Here is a 19384-nt window from a genome sequence, read left to right as displayed (position 1 = left end):
AGGTGCCTCTGGATGGGTTCAAATCAGCAACCTTTCAGCTAGTAATCTAGCATACAGGTAGTAATGGCCAAGATCATACAATCAGGGTTTTCTCCTGGGCTTCGAGGCCTCAGAGCAACCCTCTACTTCATCTTAATTCATCACTTCTTCAGAGCAACTGAGATCAACATGCAAAAGTCCTCTGCCATCTGTAAAATGCTAGTCATATGTAAATGCTGTATTCCTGGTTACTGGAGCCACAGTGCAGCCTGTCTCAACACTGGCCACATCCAGATTACCTGAAGACACCTGAGTCTCATCCCCGGACAGCTTCATATAAATGGCCTGAGGTGGGACACAGGAGCAGAGGTGGTTCAGAGGTAGGATTCTCACATCTCACCTCATGTACAGTCAAACAGTACCCATCTGGCTGCCTGTGTAGTGAATGATGCAAAAAAGATCCGAGCAGAGCTTCTAGACAAATATGGGCTAGGACAAAAGACCAGGCAGGGGTTCTCCTTCCAGAAACGAGACCATGAGAGAGAGCTCTATGAATCACAATGGTCTGCTCCCTAACCAATCACCGGGATGGCGTGGACCAGGCAGCATGGCATTCCACGAGGTGTGAGGTCACCATGAACCAGGGGCCAACTCAGTGGTAGCTGAGAAGCACCGTGGGGTGGGCTACAACACTGCTGTTATTTCAAAGCTCACCAACGGAGTTAGTCAGTGGACCACCACAGTAGAAAAGCCGTGGTCTAGCCCACCCCAGGCCATCTACCAGCACAGGATCACGCTGAGGTAAAAGACTGCAAAATGACACAGGAAATCTCAGAGGGATGAAGGCCTGGTGGGATCTACTTCTCAGGCAAGAACCATGTCCCACTTCTCTGGATACATAGGCCCAAATACACCTGACCCCGGGCCTGCACACGACAGGTAAGTATCACATTAAATTGAAATGAACTTTGATGTTTGGAGGTTTGGGAAAATTAGAGGATGAGGTCCCGCCTTAGAGGACGAGGCCCTAGTGAAAAACAGTAGACGCTGACTTCCTTACTTTTTAAGTCCTCTATCAGGATTGGAGGAAGATTCATCAACAAACGTGAATGAAACACAATGTATATGAATGATGAAACACAATGTATATGAATGATGAAACACAATGTATATGAATGGTTGTATACAAACCAATTTTAAAAAGGAGAAAAAAATAGACAAATCATAAACATAATGAACAGTCATAACATTCAGCGTATCCTAACTTCAATACATCCTAATTCAGGGACTGCATGTATTTGGGAGGTAATCTCAAAAGGAGGGGAACGAAGAGAAATAAAAGAAATCGCAAAGAGCACTTGTTGCATCCAATCTGTTACATTACAGAACCTATCATCCTGTGGAACTCTGGGAGACAGTGTAGAGGCAGGACTAGGAGTTCTCCCCCTGCTCACTGTGGAACCGGTGGTGAGTTGCTCTCAGGTACGAGAGCTCATCAATGCTTTCCATCAGAGAAAGCCCTCTGGGAGCAGCTAGAAATCAGGCTGGTACCAATAGAAAGGTACAGGTATGTACCCAGGGGATACGGGCTTCCTGAACTTCCTGCTTTGCTCACTAGCTATCTGTCCTTGGGGAATATACTTACCTTCCTTTATTCCAGTTTCTGCAGTAATGTAATAGGGATAAAAATACCTTCCTCATAAAGTTGATATTAAGATTAAATGAGTCATGTATATCAAGGATTAGCCCAGTGACCAGCTTGTAGTAAGAATTCAATATACACTCACTGTTTGTAATCAACGTTCTTTATGAGCTTCCTCCTCTTGCAGAGTAGGGAAGGGAAGGAAAGAAACCTGTAAAGTGTCCCTTCGCTACATACATGTCAGTGGCTGCACAGTCTAAGGGCTCCAAGCCCACTAAGTGCCATCACATAGACTCCCATCCTGCTCTATGACAAGCAACAGCAATAATGCCTCACAGAAACTGAAGCTAGAACAAAGAGACATTTCTCGGGTCTCTTCCAGCCACTATAGTTTACAAAGAATTTCAGATCCAGGTACGGAATGAGGCCCTAAACAGGCAGTTAGCCAATGCAGCTTGGGCCAGGCAATCTCCTTCCTCAGGGAGCCATCAAACACGCCTGTCCAGATTCCTAGTGGCACATGTGAGAAAGTGTTTGGCTGTTAACCAAAAGGCCAATGGTTCAAACCCACCAACCACTTCTATAGTGGCAAAAAGATGCGGCAATTTGTTTTCATGGGGAGGTTCGTGGTTTAAATTCTTTTCGGTTAGGCCTACCCAGAGGCAGTGGACCAGACCTTGTAAATCCTCAAGTTCCTCCCAGCCCTGACAGACCTTCTGTCACTGTCCTGGTTTCCTGCACAAGTGCAACAGCACTCAGTGGAGAGGGAAGAGTTTGGCTGGTCTGCTCAAAGCACAGTCGGAAGCTGTGTTTCCTGAAGTGTGTTCCACAAACACTAATTCTCTATATGTTTCCTGAAATAAATAGACCTGGGGTCAAGCATATTTGATAAAGGTTTCATACAAAACTCCCTTCTTGGCAAATTACTGTGCATAGCAACATATTAAAAGCTCTTAAGTACTACAGGAAAGAATTGTGGTTAACCTAGTATTTCCTAAAATGGAAATTTTCCAGAAAAGGAGGATGGTGCCGGACAGGGTAAAGCTGGGCTATGTTGTTCACAGGACTGCCGAGCTGTAGCAGCTCAGAGGCACAGTCACAGTGGCCGTATATTCTGAGAGAGCTCTGGCGGCACAGTCCTTAAGAAGGTGCACTGCTAACTCACAGGCCATACCCTTCTGGTGGTCTGGATCCACCAACAGCTCCACAGAGAAAGAGAAACAATCTCGTCCTGTATGATCTGCAGCCTTGAAAATGTGCTGGAGGGTCAACTAGGAGTCAGTCATCTGGTGGCCTACTGTCAAGAAGCTGTGGGGTCATCTGGGAGGCTGGGGTCTATGAGGAGAAGTGTGCCATCAGGACTGGAGGAAGAGTCATCAACAACCTGAGTTATGCAGATGACACAACCCTGCTCACTGAAACTGAGGAGGACCTAAAGCACTTGCTGCAGAAGGTCAAGGACTGCAGCTTCCTATATGGATTGAAGCTCAACATCAAGAAAACAAAGATCTTCACCACTGGACCAACTGGCAGCATCATGATAGACGGTGACGAGATTGAGATTATTTTTTTTTTCTTTTCTTCTTTTTTTTTTTTTTTTTTTTTTTTTTTACAAACCCTTGTGAAATTGAGATTATTAACGGCTTCGGTTTGCTTGGCTCCCCAATCAACACTCTTGGTACCAGCAGCTGGGAAATTAAAAGATGAATTGCATTGGTAAAGTCTTCTGCTGTCAGATACCTCTCCAAAGTACTGAAGAGCAACAGTGTCAGTCTGGAGACTAAGGTGCACCTGGTCCAGGTCATAGTCTTTACAATTGTGTGCTATGCATCAGACAGCTGGACAATGACTAGGGAAGACAGAAAGAGGATTGATGCCTTTGAGCTGTGGTGCTGGAGAAGAATATTGAAATGTCATGGACTGCTAAGAGAACAAACAGGTTCATCCTAGAGAGGGTGAGATCAGGCTGCTCCTGGAAGGCAAGGATTCTGAAGCTTCATCTGACATACTCTGGACATGTTGCAAGGCAGGACTAGTCTTTGAAAGAGGGACATCATGCTTGGGAGGGTGGAGAGACAGTGCAGGAGAGGAAGACCCTTGATGAGATAGATTGATTCTGTGTCTAGGAACAGTGATAGGTGTGTCAGAGACAATAAGATTGGCACAGGATAGATCAGGGTTTAGGACTGTTATACATGGGATCGCTATGAGTCACAGGTGACCTGACAGCACATTACAACAACAACAATCTCAAAGGCACGTGGTGTGAGTTCACCAACTGCTCTGAGGAAGAAGGATGGGCAATCCCCTCCCATGCAATTAAGTGCATCTGAAAACCTACCGGAGGGTCAGCTCTGGGTTGGTTCTGACTCAACTATACACAACTGACTTGACAGCAAAGAGTGAATGTGTAAGTGAGGGACACTTTTTATTTTTAAAATCTGAAACACGGGTTGTTATTGGCACCTGGTTGAGAAATGATGATGGTCAAACTTATTAACACAGAGTTGCATATACATGATTCAGTAGCAGAACTCCTACTTTCTATACAGTCCTCAACACTGTAACTCTGTAACTCAACACAGTGATAGTAACAATTGGCTTGAACATACCAGAGATTGTGGGATGGTGCAGGACAGGACAAGGTTCAGATCTATTGCTCATAGGGTCACTAAGAGTTGTAGTGAACTCAACAGCATCTAACAACATATACAAGATACAGACAATATACAAGACTTCTCATGCAGAGTCCACCTGTCTCAGTAGAGGCTTGCATGCTACTATGATGCTGAACACGTTTCAATAAAGATCCCAGGTTAAAATGGACTAAGAAAATGGTCTACTTCCGGAAATCAGACTGTGAAGACCAGTCTGATCCAGTTAAAACTGGTCACAGCGGTCTGATCTGCACCAGAACATGCAGATAGTCCAGGAGCAGACTGTGTTCTGTTCTGTTGTCTGCGGCTGACTCTATGACAACTAACATTTGACACAGAACTGCATGTATGTAGGTAAAACATCTAATATCCTTCCTCCGAGGAATATCCTTTATGGGAGAGTCTGGGTAAAAGGCATTCCAGGGAGCCAAGGCCCAACCTGAGTCATGTTGCACCTCCTGGCCCCTTGGCATACAGTAGGCATCTAATAAGCAATTGTTATCTAAATGAATGGGGAGAAGCTAAAAGAATGACTTAATAATGGTTTTCAAATCTGTAAAGTGATGGAGTATCGGCAGTGCCAGGCAACAGCTCTCTGTTTCTAGGAAGGCATGCATTAAATTGCAGCAGGAGGGATTCTGGAAGCCCTGCTCAGAGTTTAGGATTACAACCCACCAAAATAGGCTTCCAAACTGAGCTGAGCCGCTTTCCTCTGTGGAGGTGTTGGTCTAGCACTTCGCACAGCCTGCAGTCTGCATGCAGCCATCCACCCACGCAACCACTTAGCCAGTCATTCATTCATTCATTTGAAGCCTCACTGAGTACCTACTAAGTGCTAGGCACTGCTTCTCACACAGCGCCCTCAGCACCCTTCCTAAAAGCCCAGTGGGGCTGCACGCCCTGTGTGAGAGCCTCGGAAGCCCTCAAAAAGGAAAAAAAACCTCAGGCCAGAAGCAGCGGTTCATACACCTTCCCAGAGCAAGAGGTAGTGGAGAGAGAAAGGAGGATGGAGCTATTACAATTTCATGCTGACACATGAGACTGGCCTGAAGAATAAAGCCACCATTGTCTCCCTACATTTGTTTGTCTACCCCCCCCCTTTCCTGTGACTATATCCCATTGTTCCCAGAGTGCATCCCTGCCCCCACCTCCAACTCCTTCCCTGTCCCAGGCTCACATCTCTGACCTCCTCTTCCTTTCCTTGAGCCCTACCCTCTCTCCTTCACACCATCCCCTCATTCCCATCCTCCTGCTTTGCTCCACCACCCCCTTGTCTCCTTGTTCTCTATAATCTGTACCAACCATTCTGGACCTGTGATGTCCTTAGGGTGCTTCATAGTCTTCACAAAAAAAGAAGAGAAGAAAAAAAGAAGAAACCAGAATTGAAATCCAGGCCCATCTACTGAGCTGCTTGCTCCCACTGGTGAGCATGTTGTTGCTATTATGTACTGTCAAGTAGGAGCCACAGCTGAACCTGCAGGCAGTTTAATCACATAGGAGGAGACTGACTACCTTCTTCCTGTGGAGCAGCTGGTGGATTTGAACTGTGTGCCTTTGGGCTGGCAGTGCAACTCCTCACCAATTAAAATTTACAGAGTACTTGTCTTCAAGTGATATGGGCGGCAGGAATAATTTGGAGGAGGGAGGAGACGAGAATGTGAGCACAGGGTTGGAGTATCCCTCTCACACGGTGTAACCACCACCACTGTTAGCTGTTGTCTACCATGCCTGCATCCTTGCATCAGGACATCCTCACTAGTTCCATCTGGACACCTCTCTGTATGTCTGCTTCTTTTTCAACAGAGGCTGAGAGAGGCCATGATAAGAAGACGGTACCCCAGCAGACTTTAGGGGACTGGCACTCAGGTACAAGAAACTGAACCATCTGAGCCTTCTTGGTCAATGGTCCCAAACATAAGAGGTGATCATCAAGATCATCTGCGGAGCCTTAAAAACTACACACAAGATGCTTAAAAAGAAATCAATCCATGCCTGGGCCCCACCCCAGATTTCTGAAAACAAAAATTTCCAATGGGGCCTGGAAATCTGCAGAGTTCAAAAACTTCCTGGGAACTTACAATGAGCCAAGGCAGAGAATCACTGATTAAATCACCTGTCCAAACTCCCACCAGGTATCCCTTTGGAATAAGCTTGGCGGAGAGCCATCCAGTTTCTGCATGAACACCATAAACAGGAGAGACCCCAAGAACCACCTGCCTTCACTGGTGAAATCTCAATTGTTATAAAGGTAGTTCCTACATGGAAATGAAATCTGTCTGCTATTTTCATACATTTTCCCCAACTATGCCCTCAGGAGCAACTGAGAACAAGTTAGTCCCTTCTCTGACAGCCCAACAGATCCAATTGCATTTTCTTACCATGACTGCTCTTCTCTCTACTAAAACCTCCAATTCTTTCAAATGTACTTTCAGAAGTCAAGGGGTTCCAGTCCCCTTATCAACTTATCGCCCTCCTCTAAATTTGAGAATCTAAAGCTGTTTGGAGGGCCTCTGTCGTTGTATGAATGGGTTTCATCCATTAAAAACAAAACAAAACAAAAAAAGAAAAACCAACCCCAAGATTCCACCAGCCTTTTCTATTCAATCAAAAATTCACAACTGTCAAGTCAGAACCAACTCACAGCTGACCCTCCAGTGAGTTTTCAGTAAACAGAACAGGAAGAGACTGCCCATCTTGCCACCTTGGAGTCACAGGTGGATTCAAATCACCAGACAGTTAACCACAAAACTCTACAGATTGAGTCACAAAAATGTGGACTGATAGTCAACACTTAGCCCACTAACCCTTGATTTTCTTCTCAATATGCTAAACAATGATCATTCCTGACTGCATTTGACATTATCTTAAAAAAAATAATTACCCCTTATCGTCATTGTTATTTATTACTATATTAGAAATCCTAACAAAAGCAAACAGGTAAGAAAGGGAAATAAAAATGCCTTTAGATTGATACGGAAGAAATTAAACTATCCCTATTCACAGATTATATGATCGTATACATAAAAAAATCCCAGAAATCCAGTAAGAAAGTTACTGGAAATAACAGAAGATCCCACAATGTACAAGAGCAACATAGAAGAGCCACTTGGAGGACACTAACAAGTGTAGTCTGAAAGGAAATGGAGAAAACAGTACCATTTATAGTAATTTCCAAAAGGATTAACTAGCTAGAAAGAAATCTAACCAGGGATATGAAAGACGTATGCAAGGAAAACTGTAAAACACTGCTGTAAGAAACCAATACAGATAAACACAAAGGGAAATCTATATCTTCATGAACTGGGAGACGTGTAAAACATCATTGTAAATACGTCAACGCTATCCAGGGCAATCCACAGATAAAAAGGAATCCTGAGCCAAACTTCAACCCATTCCTTCATGAAATGGAAAATACCCAATCTTCAACTTCATAAGCAGAAAAAAACCACAACAGAACTACTGCTGTTCAGAAGGAACCGACTCATAGCTGACTTTCCAGAGGGTTGCTGGAAGCTGTAAATTGCACAGGCAGAGATTTCCCATCTTTCCCCCTGAAGCTGCTGGCAGGTTCTAAACACCGGAGAGGTGAAATTTTTAGGTTAACAATGCAGCCCCCTATAGACTGGGCCATCAGATCTCTCTGTAAAGGAAAGAGACCTCAAATAGCTAACGCATTATTGAAGAAGGCAATGATGTCAGTCTGGAGACTAAGGTGCGCCCATGGTCTTCGCGATTACATGCTATGCATCAAAAAGATGGACAATAACTAGGGATGACATAAGGAGAATTAATGCCTTTGAGCTGTGGTGTTGAAGAAGAGTGCTGAATATAACATAGACTGTTAAGAGAACAAACAGGTTCATCCTAGAGAGGGTGAAGCCAGAACGCTCCTTGGAGGCAGGGATTCTGAAGTTCTGTCAGACATTACTTTGGGCATACTGCAAACAGGGACCAGTCCTTGGAGAGGGCATTATGCTTGGGAGGGTGGAGGGACAGAATAAGAGAGGAAGAGCTTCAATGAGATGAACTGACTCAGCAACTGGAGTAATGGGAGTAGGTGTGTCAGAGACAATAAGATTGACTGAGGATAGAGCAGGATTCTGATCCTATGTTGTACATAGGATCGTTATGAAGCTCAGGTGACTTGATGGCACAATAACAACCACCACCTAAAGTGAGAAACTTCACATGTCCTGATCTCAGAACCTTCTACAATAGTCATGGCATCAAAAAGCCTCGTACTAGTACAAAAGTTACATAGACCAGTGGAACAGAATTGAGAATCCAGAAGTAAATCTATCCAATTATAAACAGCTAATCTTCGATAAAAGGCCCACTCAATGAAGAAGACATAATCACTTTAACAAATGGCATGTTAGAAAAACTACATATTTGCTTACAGAAAAATGAAAAAGGAGCTTGAAGTCACAGAATATACAAAAACTAACTCAAGACTAAATATTGAACCTGAAATTTTTACGTTTCTTACATATGAAACATAACTAGAAATGCACCAAAAAAACCCCCAAATAACTAGGACTGCCTCAAATTTACTTACACTGAACAAAAGACTTCATCTAAAGAATAAAGAGAGCTTACATTGTGTGTGGGTCAGGGTGGGGGATGGGCACTGACCATTATATATCTGACAAGGGTCTAATCTCAAAAATATATCAAAAATGTAATTCCTCAGTGGGAAAGATCCGGTGAGAAAAACAATGTATACAAACTCTGTAAGGAAACTAGTATAAAATAAAAAATTTATTTTTAAAAACAAACGTAACTCTTCAACAAAAACACAACAATCCAACCCCAAAACTGAAGAAAGGGCATGCACAGACAACTTGACCAAAGATACTGAGACAGCTAAAGAACACATGAAGAGATGCAGTGATGGGGGGACGGGGGGGACAGAAGCCCAAAAGACAACAAAACCAAATCAAGTGGAATAAAAAACAACCACCAGTGTCGGCAAGGTTGTAGGGAGACTGGAGCTTTTCTCCATTGCTGATAGGATTTTAAAGTGGCAAAACGACTATGAAAAACGGTATGATGCTTTTTCAAAAAAGCTACAAATAGAAATCAAACGATTCAGCAGTTCACTCCTAAGTGCACATCCTAGACAAACATGCTTTGGCACTGGTATGTGCACACCGTCATTCATGGCAGCATGACTCAGAACAGCAAGAAGATGGAAACACTTTACACAACCGTCAGTGGAGAGATGGACAAACGTGATGTGGTACATACACACCATGGCATTCCATGCAACAGTAGAGAATACAGATACGGTGAGCCTGTGAAACGTCTTTTAACAAGGACGAAGCTGGAGGACAGCATCCTCCGCGAACTAAATCAATAACAAAAGGGCAAGCATTGTATGGTACTACTTTTATAAAAAGTCAAGAATAGGTTCAGACACAGAAAATAAAATGTCTTTGACGGTTACAGGGAGCATGGGAAAATCATTACACAAGAGTTGTTGCTGTCATTGTTGTGTGTGACGCTGGGTACAGAGGAGCCGACTCAAAGCTGAGCTTCCAGTGGGTTTTCAGGGTCAGCAAGTCACATGGGATAACACTGCCCAGTCTTCTAATCTGGAGCAGCTGGTGGATTTGAACCATGTTCCTTTGGGATTGCAGCATAGCTTTTTTACCACTAGGGCCACAGAATGTGTTAATCTGGTGAAGGGGATGGCAATTTACTAGATGGGGCAAGTCAGCACAACATGACCAAAGACACTGTGAGGTAGACAAGAACAATGGACAAGTATGGTGAGTGATGCAACACAGGTGGTTACACAGGTAGATACGTATACTATACAGGTGAGGGGAGCATAGGAGTACTTACATGCATACGTAAGTACAGCTGGGGGCGTGTGTGTGTGTGTGTGTGTGTGTGTGTGTGTGTGTGTGTGTAATGCTCCTCAGAAGAAAGACGGGCAATCTCCTCCTGCACAATTTACAACCTCTGAAAAGCCTGGAGGGTCAGCTATGGGTAGATAGGGATGCAGTTATGAGAAACACTTAGACATATCCAAACGCATCACAAAACTGAGTCACTAGACTTGAAGGCTAAAGATTATAATCCTGGGAATATCTAAGTCAATTGGCATAACATAGTTCATAAAGATAACGTTCTATATTCTGATTTGCTAAATTGAATCTGGGCTATTAAAAGCTAGTAAGCAGCCCTCTAAGAGACAAGCAGGAAGCTCTGGTGGCCGAATACCTAGGGAGTCATGCTGCCAATCCAAAGACAGGTCGTTCCTATCCACCTGCTGCGCCTCGAGGGAAGGAAGGGTAATCTCTTCCTGTGCGATTTGCAGCCTCTGAAAAGCCAGCTCTGAGTCGGTTCATCCTTGATGGCAATGCAGGACCTTTATCATCCTAAGACAATCTTTTCATCTAGAACTGGAAGCACTCCTGGAGGTCACCTTTCAGTTAAATAAAAGATTGACCTATAAAATAAACAATAACACCTGTGAGGAAAGCACTTCTTGGAATGACCGACTCAGGGACCAAACAGACAACATATGCCCAAAAGCAACGGTGAGAAAGAAAAGGGAGGCAGAAACGGGGAGGGGGGTGGAGATAGACATGGGCAAGGTAGGGTGGGAACAGGGAGAGGACCTGCCCAGACAACGACAAGGAACTCTCTGGCTATACACTAAGCGAGAAACTAATTCACTGTGTAACTTTCACCTAAAAGAAAAGAAAATGTTTTCGAAGGAAAGAATAAAAAGCAAAGAAGTAGGGCTTTCCAATTATCTCCATTACGTTTTGTGTTTGAGAGAGAAAATGAATGTTGGTTCTTCTCCCATTAGTGAGCTACCTTCTATCTGATAAGCATGCATGAGAGAAGGATGTGCTAAAACACAGCTTACATAACTGTACCCAAAGGATTTATGGGCACAGATATGTCAGGGCCCCTGGAGCAAAAGGCTTTCATTCCCAGTACAGGCGACTATCCTGGAGAGTTATCCTGGGGAGTAAACGAGCACACCCCAGACCCACCACAGATAAACAGCAGTTCACAGCCTCCACCCCTCCCACAAGCTCTTAGCTAGTTCAGAGGGGATGGGGCCATTCACACCTGGAGGTGGAGAAGGCACCCAGCCCTGTCTCCACTGTCAGCCCACCCGGTGTTGAGCCACCAACCGAGTGAGTGGCCAGGGCCTCCCTGCACAGGAAAAGCTTCCATCCATATCTTTTATGCTAATTCCTGATAGTCTCTGTGCAGTTGAGCTGGTTTCCTCGGATGGGGTTTAACACCGTGTGTGCCCTCTTCACAGACAAACATGAGTACACTGTTCTTTGCTCTACAGCACGCAGACCTCACGCTTCGCTCCAGATCAAAACTCAGACTGAATTATGAACACTGAACATTCGCACAAATACAGCAGCTGTGCATTCTGCTCCTCGGTTGAGTCTCTGCCGTCCCTCAAGTCCTCCCCAGGGAAGGAGACACCTCAGGATATAGGAGAAGACTGCTTGACCCCTAGCCCGAACCCTGTGTCATTCCTCCCTCCCAGCTGCTTAGAGAAGGAGACAATGTCTAGGCAGAGTAATCAAAAACAATTAGCAAATATAATTGGTAAATACAGTCTTAAGGCAAGACAAATAGACCTTCCTTACTTTCAAACCAGAGCCAACCCTCTACCTGCCTCCTGCTGCTGCTGGAGTCAACTACAGCCAGATTTCTCATGTCCCGAACCAGGAGGGCGTGGGGCAGCAACTGGTGGCAGATGATGGCCTTTCACCTTGCCCCCCACCTGGCAAGGAGGCAGCACCTGCCAGCCCCACACGTTGGGCAGTCACAGGGACGACCACCACCAAAGCTTCTGGGCCAAGTTACGGGATGCTTTTGGAGATACTGAGAGGTAAGGGAGCGGGAGGGATTCCTGAAAGGGAAGAGTGGGCCGCCACGGTGCTGGGGGAGTGGACCACTTACGCCTACCTCAGCCACACTATGGAAACAGGGGCACACAAGGTAATCTCCTGACAGCCAGAGGTCAAGGTCAGCAGGGTGATTAAGGTCCAGAATGAAAATGGCAAGGAGCCAGGGGAAGCCAATCACCAGCCAAGAATAAACAGGACAAGGCTGCACTGGTCTCTCTTTCAAAGTCAGGACAAAGGCTTCCCCAGGGCACACCTCCATCACCCTAGGCACACACACACACACACACACACACACACACGCTGGGCAGCCACTGTGGCCTGCACGCCCACACCATCTCCTTTGCTCCACACTCACACGTGTTCACAATCACAGAACATCACTCACACGACCCCTGTGCTTTTCTACTCTCTGGAACAACTGGGAACAGTTGTGGGTCCAAACAGGCACAAAAGACAAAACCCAGGAAATGGCTGAGCTTCTCGGAAATGGTCAGAGGGAAGAGAGGAAACACAGAATGAAAGAGAAGGGAGGGTAGGGGCATGTGCCACGCCATTCACACCTGAAGGGCAGCCTCATGGCCCAATTCCTGAGGTCATCTGTGGTCAGGATCTTCTCGGAAGCCGTGTCAGATGGGTTTAGTGTGGCTGCACAGTCATAATATCTCACATTGGAACAGGACTCTCTACTTCTCAAAGAGCTTCCCTAGCCATTATCACCTCCCATGATAACGCTGCTGCTGACCTGGGCAGAGCCCTCACTCAATCATCACCTTGACCTGGTGCGCACTCCTACCGTCCACAGAGCCCAAAAGGTGTTCTCTCCAAAACAGTCATTACTAGTTAGGCAGATAAAAGAGTTGTGTGTGCCTGCCCGTTTGTGTGCAAGTGGTGCTTTATGTAGCAGAGTGGGATACAGTCAAACAAAAATGAAGTTGCCATGGCAACAGGCTCCAGCATCATTGCAGCCTATTAACACAAGTGAGGAATGTGTTTGGCAGATGCTCGAGTGTTATTTATGGTATGGGTGTAGCAGAGGGACTTCTAACAGGCAAAGAAAGAAGGGGGGTAACAACCCCATGACGCTCCTACTGTACCCAGCAACAGGGAGAGCACAGAAGGTGAGGATGAGAGGCTGTGCATGGGAAGTTAAAAGGGAAATCAGAAAAGGAGAGGTGGGCAGAAAGCAAGAGGGGAGCGGGTGGAAGGAAAGAAGAGAGGAAGGGCACAAGCAGAGCAGGAGTGTCAGAGAGGAGGCAGAGAGGAAGAGCAGGGACGAGATGGCTCACAGAGAAGGGCTGCCCACCATGGCCTCCCAGTTCCCTCATGAACATAAGCCATCAGGAGGCTCAGGTTAGAAAATCAAATGCTACAACACCTGATTGAAGCAAAAGGCAATGTCCTAAGCAGAGAACGGACCCAGGAAGAATAAAACACACTATTGCAGAGAATGATGCTGAGACAACAAGGCCGTGGGAGGGGAAGACTTTCAGGAGGAGAAGTGATGAGAACACCAGTTAAACGGAGTGCCTGCTGTGCCCAGGGGTCCCGGCCTGGCAGAAACAGTTCACTGTCTGCTATTAACTGAAAGACTGGGTGTTTGCATCCATACATAGGTACTTCGGAAAAATAAGATCTGCTTCTGGAAACTGGGCCACTGACAACTGTACTCGGGCACACATGGGTCACCATGAGTCAAAGCCGTCTCAACAGCAAGTGGTTTACTGTGTGTCCGAGACACCAAGGGGAAGAACTCGCAAAGTCCCAGTATCAGAAATAATTCACTGCCACCCGTGTTCTCACAGACAAGAACGCGGCATCTTGCCCAAGCACCCTCAAACACCGGCTGCTGTGGGAGAACCTGAGGCCAAGCTGAACAGCTGAACTGCCTCATGAATGCCTTCCCCTGGCCCATCCAGCAAAGACTGAGCAAGAAACACAAGTTTTATATCAGGCATAAACAGGATATCAAATCAAATACCACCATACCACAGAGATATTGCAAGTTTGGTGCTAGGCCACTACAGTAAAGAAACTGTAGCCATAAAGCTGCTTTAACTCTGTTGTTGTCTCTTAAAGGAGCTCTGATGGTGTAGTATGTTACATGTTGGGTTGCTAACCAAAAGGCGGGAAGTTCAAGTCCACCTGCTGCTCTGTAGGAGAAAGAAGGATGGGCAGTCTCTTGCCACAAAGTGACAGAAACCCAACGGAGAATCCCCATAAATTGGAATCAACTCAATAGCAATGGGTTTGGTTGGTTTTGGTAGTTAACTAAGTGAAAAAAACAACAACCCTATTTAGAGAATTACCAAAATGTGATAAAGACATTTATTAAAGCACATGCTATTGGGGAAAAAAATGGCTTAGAAAGACTTCTGCAATGCTGAGTTGCCACAAATCTCCATTTCTAACAAATGATAAATACAATGTCTGCAAAGCTCCACACAAGAAAACACAATAAGACATTCCTGTATATACAAACAAAGAAATATGCAGTTTTTCTCTGAAGTTAAGCAGAAAGGTCTTTTGGCATTCCCTTGTTTTGAACTATTCATAACAAACTGTTACATTCAACAGAATGTTTGTCAAGTCGCTGCTGTTCAGTCAGAAACAACTCATAGCTGATTCTCTAGCAGGTTTTTGGAAGCTATAAACTGCAAGCAAGGAGACTGCTCATCTTTCTCCCAAAGAGCAGCCAGAAGATTGGAACCACCAGAGAAGCATAGTGTTTTGGAAAGCAGTGCAGACTTCTGTGCACTATGCCACCAGAGCTCTAGGCTCACCCAAAATCCTACAGGCAAGCAAAGGTCTTAAGAACACAGTGGTTTATAGAAGCATGGGGTGCTGATGCAGAGCGAAGAGAGAAAGGAAACTTGCTAAGGGACTAGAAGTTCCTTAGTCAGACATCGCTGCAATGGCATCTTTATTACTGAGACTGGAGCAGCTGCAGTTCAGCGCTCCTTTTCTCCACCTGATTCTAACTTCCCAAAATCCTCCAGGATTGCTCAGGGCTGTAATCAGACCCTGTATCCCAAGTCTAGTTTGGAAAAGAGCCCAAACGATCCTGGAAATCTGTGCTGCTCCATGAGGACAACCTGCCCTTCTCTCTCTTGAAAAGCTACCTTCACCCAGGCAACCTGCCTGCCACCAAGCCAAGAACAACCCCCAAAGACAAAGCACTCATCTGAGAGTGAGTCCTCAGATTAAAAAAACCAGAGCCTTTACACAGCATTAATAATAAGCCACAGGCACACTTCTACGCCCAATTTCAAAACCCATCTCTAACATTTTTTTCTTTAGATTCTAGCTCAGAAAAAAACATTAACTTAGCATTAATAATCCTACCTACTCCACTCCCTGGACCCCAACCAAACTGGCAAGGATTTAAGTCCCTCCCAAGTCCCTATACTACACAAAGCAAGGGGAGAGAGGGTGAAGGAGAAAGAATATAGCTCAGGATTTCTGTACAGACAACACACAAATAAATGCTCTATTCTGTCTTTGGCTCTGACTCGAATGCTAACCAAACAGGAAGGAGAGGCCAGTGTGGCTGAAACCGATAATAACGGCTCCTTGCGGGAGGTGATACTTGTGGCAGAAGATGCTGGAACTGGAAGAAGTACTCTCTGGGAAGGGAATGTAAGGCTCAGAGAAGTGGCATGTCTACCAGTCTCCAAGTCACAGAGCACCTTAAAAGCTCAGTTAGATCCCAGCACTGAAGCTGATGCCAGGGCTATTTCTCATGGGGGAAGACAATGTCCAGGAAGCAAGCATCTCAAGAAAAGATGTGGTCCTCAACAGGATCAAAGTCTGGAGAAGGCAGAAGTGGGGAGCAGAAAAAAAAGGCAATGACAATGGAAGAGTTAACAGGTTGTGATAGAGGACTTAAGCCTCAAGAGAAGGGTTCTTGCCAGGAAGGGGCGGGTGGGGAGTGTCCTCAGTCAAGAGTCATGTAGTAAAGAGCCTACTTTGACTTTCTGGGCAGACGAGCAACATGAAAACAAATTCTATAGAGATCAAAGGATAAGAACGATGGAACGTCAGACAACAAGATCTCTAAAGAGAGAAAGGTATGAATATCAGAAGGGCTTGTCCCCCTGAGAATGAGATGGCAGGCATGTCCCTCTCCCACAGTCTCCAGTTAAACCACCAGAAAAGCAGGCAGAAATCTTTCCTCTGCGCCCAGCAGGCTGGGTTCACTCAACAAATCTGAGCAGGGATACAAAGCAATGACCTGAAACTTCCACATGAGGGGTCATGAAGTCCAATACCAGCCTTCTGCTCTGGCTAGGGGATTAGTGCTACCACACACACAGAGGCTTCCTGGGCTGCAAGCAGGTTTTCTGGCTTTGGAACTTGAGCTTTTGGCATTCTGGAAACAAAATTGTCCGACCATCTTCAAGTCTCCGGCAATCTCTAGCTCTCAAAGTGGGCCAGATTCCCACAGGTGGCAGCCTTCTCACTTCTCCTCAAGACTGAGCAAGGGCCACCCAGTCTCTCCCCTTCCCATCGCTTTATCTAGGACTGAAGACGAGAAGAGCGCTGTCTGCGGGTCCAGTCACCTTGTCAAGGACCTTTTATAAACAGGGACAGAAGTGTGAAACGAGATAACTTGCACCTATCATTCTCTTTCCTAACAGTCCTTTCTCACTGGGATTTTCAACAAAAATGGCTACGATTCAGTGTAAGTCTTCGAAGTGTCACAAACACCAGACATACTCCAACAATGTTTTTGTAAATTGAAGACCCTAGGTTAAGTGCCTTGGCAAGCTGCTTCTCTCTTAAGCCACTTCACCACCTAAAGGGTGAAAGTGCGATCCCTCTCTCCAGAGTCAGGTCCAAGTCTGCCCACTCCACAATGCCATCCCTGTGGCCGCGTAGGTCCCTACCTGTTTGAGCAGGAACTGGTCCTCGGCGTTGGTATGAAGGGCAATGGCCAGGTGAAGAGCTGACAGGAGCACCCCGCTGACCACCGCCGCCCGCATGCGCACAGGCAGCAGCGTGTAGATGGTGTAGATGAAGAACACGGTCCACCAGATGCCCTCGGAGGCGCTGCGCGGCTGGGGCATCAGCAGGCCCACTACCTGGACGGCCAGCACGACGGCGATGAGCGCATAGCAAGCCAGGCCCATGTGGTCTTGGTGGAAGGCGGCGCGGTTGCAGAGCACGGCCATGAGGAGGATCACGCCCACCGCAGTGGCCAGCACGGCCAGGTAGGGTAGCTGGAGCGGCGGGCGCGCTGCGTGGAAGGCCAACATGACGAGGCACACGAGCACCAGCACGGCCATGAGCATGGTGAGGCTGCTCTGGTTCAGGCGGAAGAAGTAGCGCTGATACAGCCGCTCCAGCTTGTCCGACGGGAACTTCTTGGAGCGGAAGATCTGCAGCAAAGCCAGGCAGCAGGCACCCAACGACAGCGCCGTGCCGGACCCCGCGTCCGAGCCCGCAGAGCTGCCGTCATCCTCGGAGCCCTCGCCGCCCTCGACGGCGCCGGCCTCCAGCTCGTCGGCCGCGCTGCCCTTGCCCCGCCGCTCCTCCAGGCCGAGCTCCACCGAGCGAGGTCGCACCTCCGTCCCGCCCGCTGCAGCCGCCGCGGCCGCAGAGTCGCCGCCGCCGCCGCCGCCGCCCGCAGGGGGCGCCCGGGTGCTGCCCCCGCCCGCCGCTCCTCGTCGCTGCCGCCGGCTCCCGCGGCCGCAATCGTCGCCGCCGCGCTCCTGCCAGGCGGACTTGGAGCGGAAGCTGAAGCCGAAGCCCCCGACTAGCGGGTCGTCGCCACTCAGTGGAGGATCGTCGTCGTCGTCACTGCGCCAGCGGCTGGCCAGGCGCTGCTGCTGCTGCGGGGTCAAGGCCCCCCCGGGCTTCTTGGTGGAGCTGCGGGTCGAACCCGCGGGGGGGTGAGGGTAGCCATTGGCCCGGGAGTCGGCCTCTCCCCACGCCGAGCGGTGCTCCGGGCCTCCCCGGGACGCGGGCGACGCCGTGGTCCGCGCCGCGTAGCCCGGGGGGCTCACGCTTTTAGAGTGGGACATCCCCCCCTCGGCCTCGTCGTCGTCTTCCTCCTCCCCCGGGGGTCGGGCCGGGGGCCGCCACGGGGAGGGCGGACGGCCGAGCAGGGGGACGAGGCTAGGGTCGCACGTCGGGGGCGGCCCAGGGCCCTGTGCGGCAGCGGGGCATCGTGGCACCCCCGTCCTGAACGGAGGAGGAGGGCGCAGCCCGGAGGTGAGAAGTGGCCGAGAAGCCGCGGCAAGGAGTCCCAGGTCCGAGACGAAGTTGGCTCCGAGCTGAGGCGGCAGGGACTGCTCGGCGGCTGCACCGCGAGCGGAGGGACGTCCGGGCTCCTGGCTCGCGCCGAGCTCGCCCCGGGCCGGAGTTGCGACGAGGCGGGACGGAGAGGTGTCCTTGCGGGCGGGCGCCTCCCCGGAGCTGGCGGTGCCCGGGCGCGGCGCTCGCGGATTCTGTCTAAGCCCGAGGCCAGCGGCGCACGGGGCTAAGCGGCGGCGAGGGCGGTTCGGCTGGGGTCCCAGCACGCGGAGTGAGCGGGTGCCCTTTCCTGGCGGCTGACTGCGAGTGTTTGAGAGGTGCGGGCGCCAGCCAGCATTATTTTCTTGCTAGGGGTGGGGAGGTGGGATAGGGGGTGGAGAGCACGGGGGAGGGGGCGGCGGGCGGAGCAACAGCTCGGGAGCCCTGGATGGGGGGGTCCTGGAGGCCGGGGGGGCCGTCGCCCGCATCCCCCACCTTCCCAGGCAAGAGTGGGAGCGCGGCCACAGCCAAAGTCTCGCCGAGGCTTCAGCGCGTCCGCGCAGGGGGCGGGGGCAAGGAGCGGCTCCCACGGCGCGGCCCTTGCCCTGTCGCCTCCCTCTCCCGGCAAACGGAGCTCGCCTGCCCAGGACCCGCCGGCCGGGAGGGCGGTCGCGTCGGCTCCGCGAGCCCCAGGCTTCTGGCCGCCAGCTGCGGGCCCACCGCCGCCGGGCGCGGACGCAGAAGGACTAGGCGGAGGGCGGGATCCGGCGCAGCGCCGCCGCCGCGCCGCCCGAACGCAGACGGGTTTCTCCTGGAGAGCACCGCATCCAGAGATAGAGGGCCGGAGCTCAGAAGCAGCCAGCCCAGAGCAGCCCTCCGCAGAGCCGCTGCGCCCCCGGGGCGCTCCGGGGGAGCCCGGGGGAGCCGCGGGAGCCGGGCTTAGGGCGCGCCATGCACGCCGCGGGCCCTGC

The 19384-nt window shown here is 48.9% G+C and overlaps 1 protein-coding gene across 1 annotated transcript in view; it reads right to left on the bottom strand.

The window, feature by feature from the left end:
* ADCY5 (adenylate cyclase 5) overlaps window positions 1-18202 on the bottom strand; it is a 227328-nt gene extending 209126 nt beyond the window's left edge. The window contains exon 1 of the mRNA XM_006884227.1: window positions 17066-18202. Coding sequence (XP_006884289.1) covers window positions 17066-18202 — 1137 coding nt within the window. The remainder of the gene's footprint in view (window positions 1-17065) is intronic.
* Between the last annotated feature and the right edge of the window lie 1182 nt (window positions 18203-19384).

Source organism: Elephantulus edwardii, unplaced genomic scaffold, assembly GCF_000299155.1.
Source record: "Elephantulus edwardii isolate Elephantulus edwardi_28Jun2011 unplaced genomic scaffold, EleEdw1.0 scaffold00032, whole genome shotgun sequence".
Taxonomy (NCBI): Eukaryota; Metazoa; Chordata; class Mammalia; order Macroscelidea; family Macroscelididae; genus Elephantulus; species Elephantulus edwardii.
Note: the sequence above shows the minus strand (reverse complement) of the source record. Positions and strands in the feature narration are given on the sequence as shown.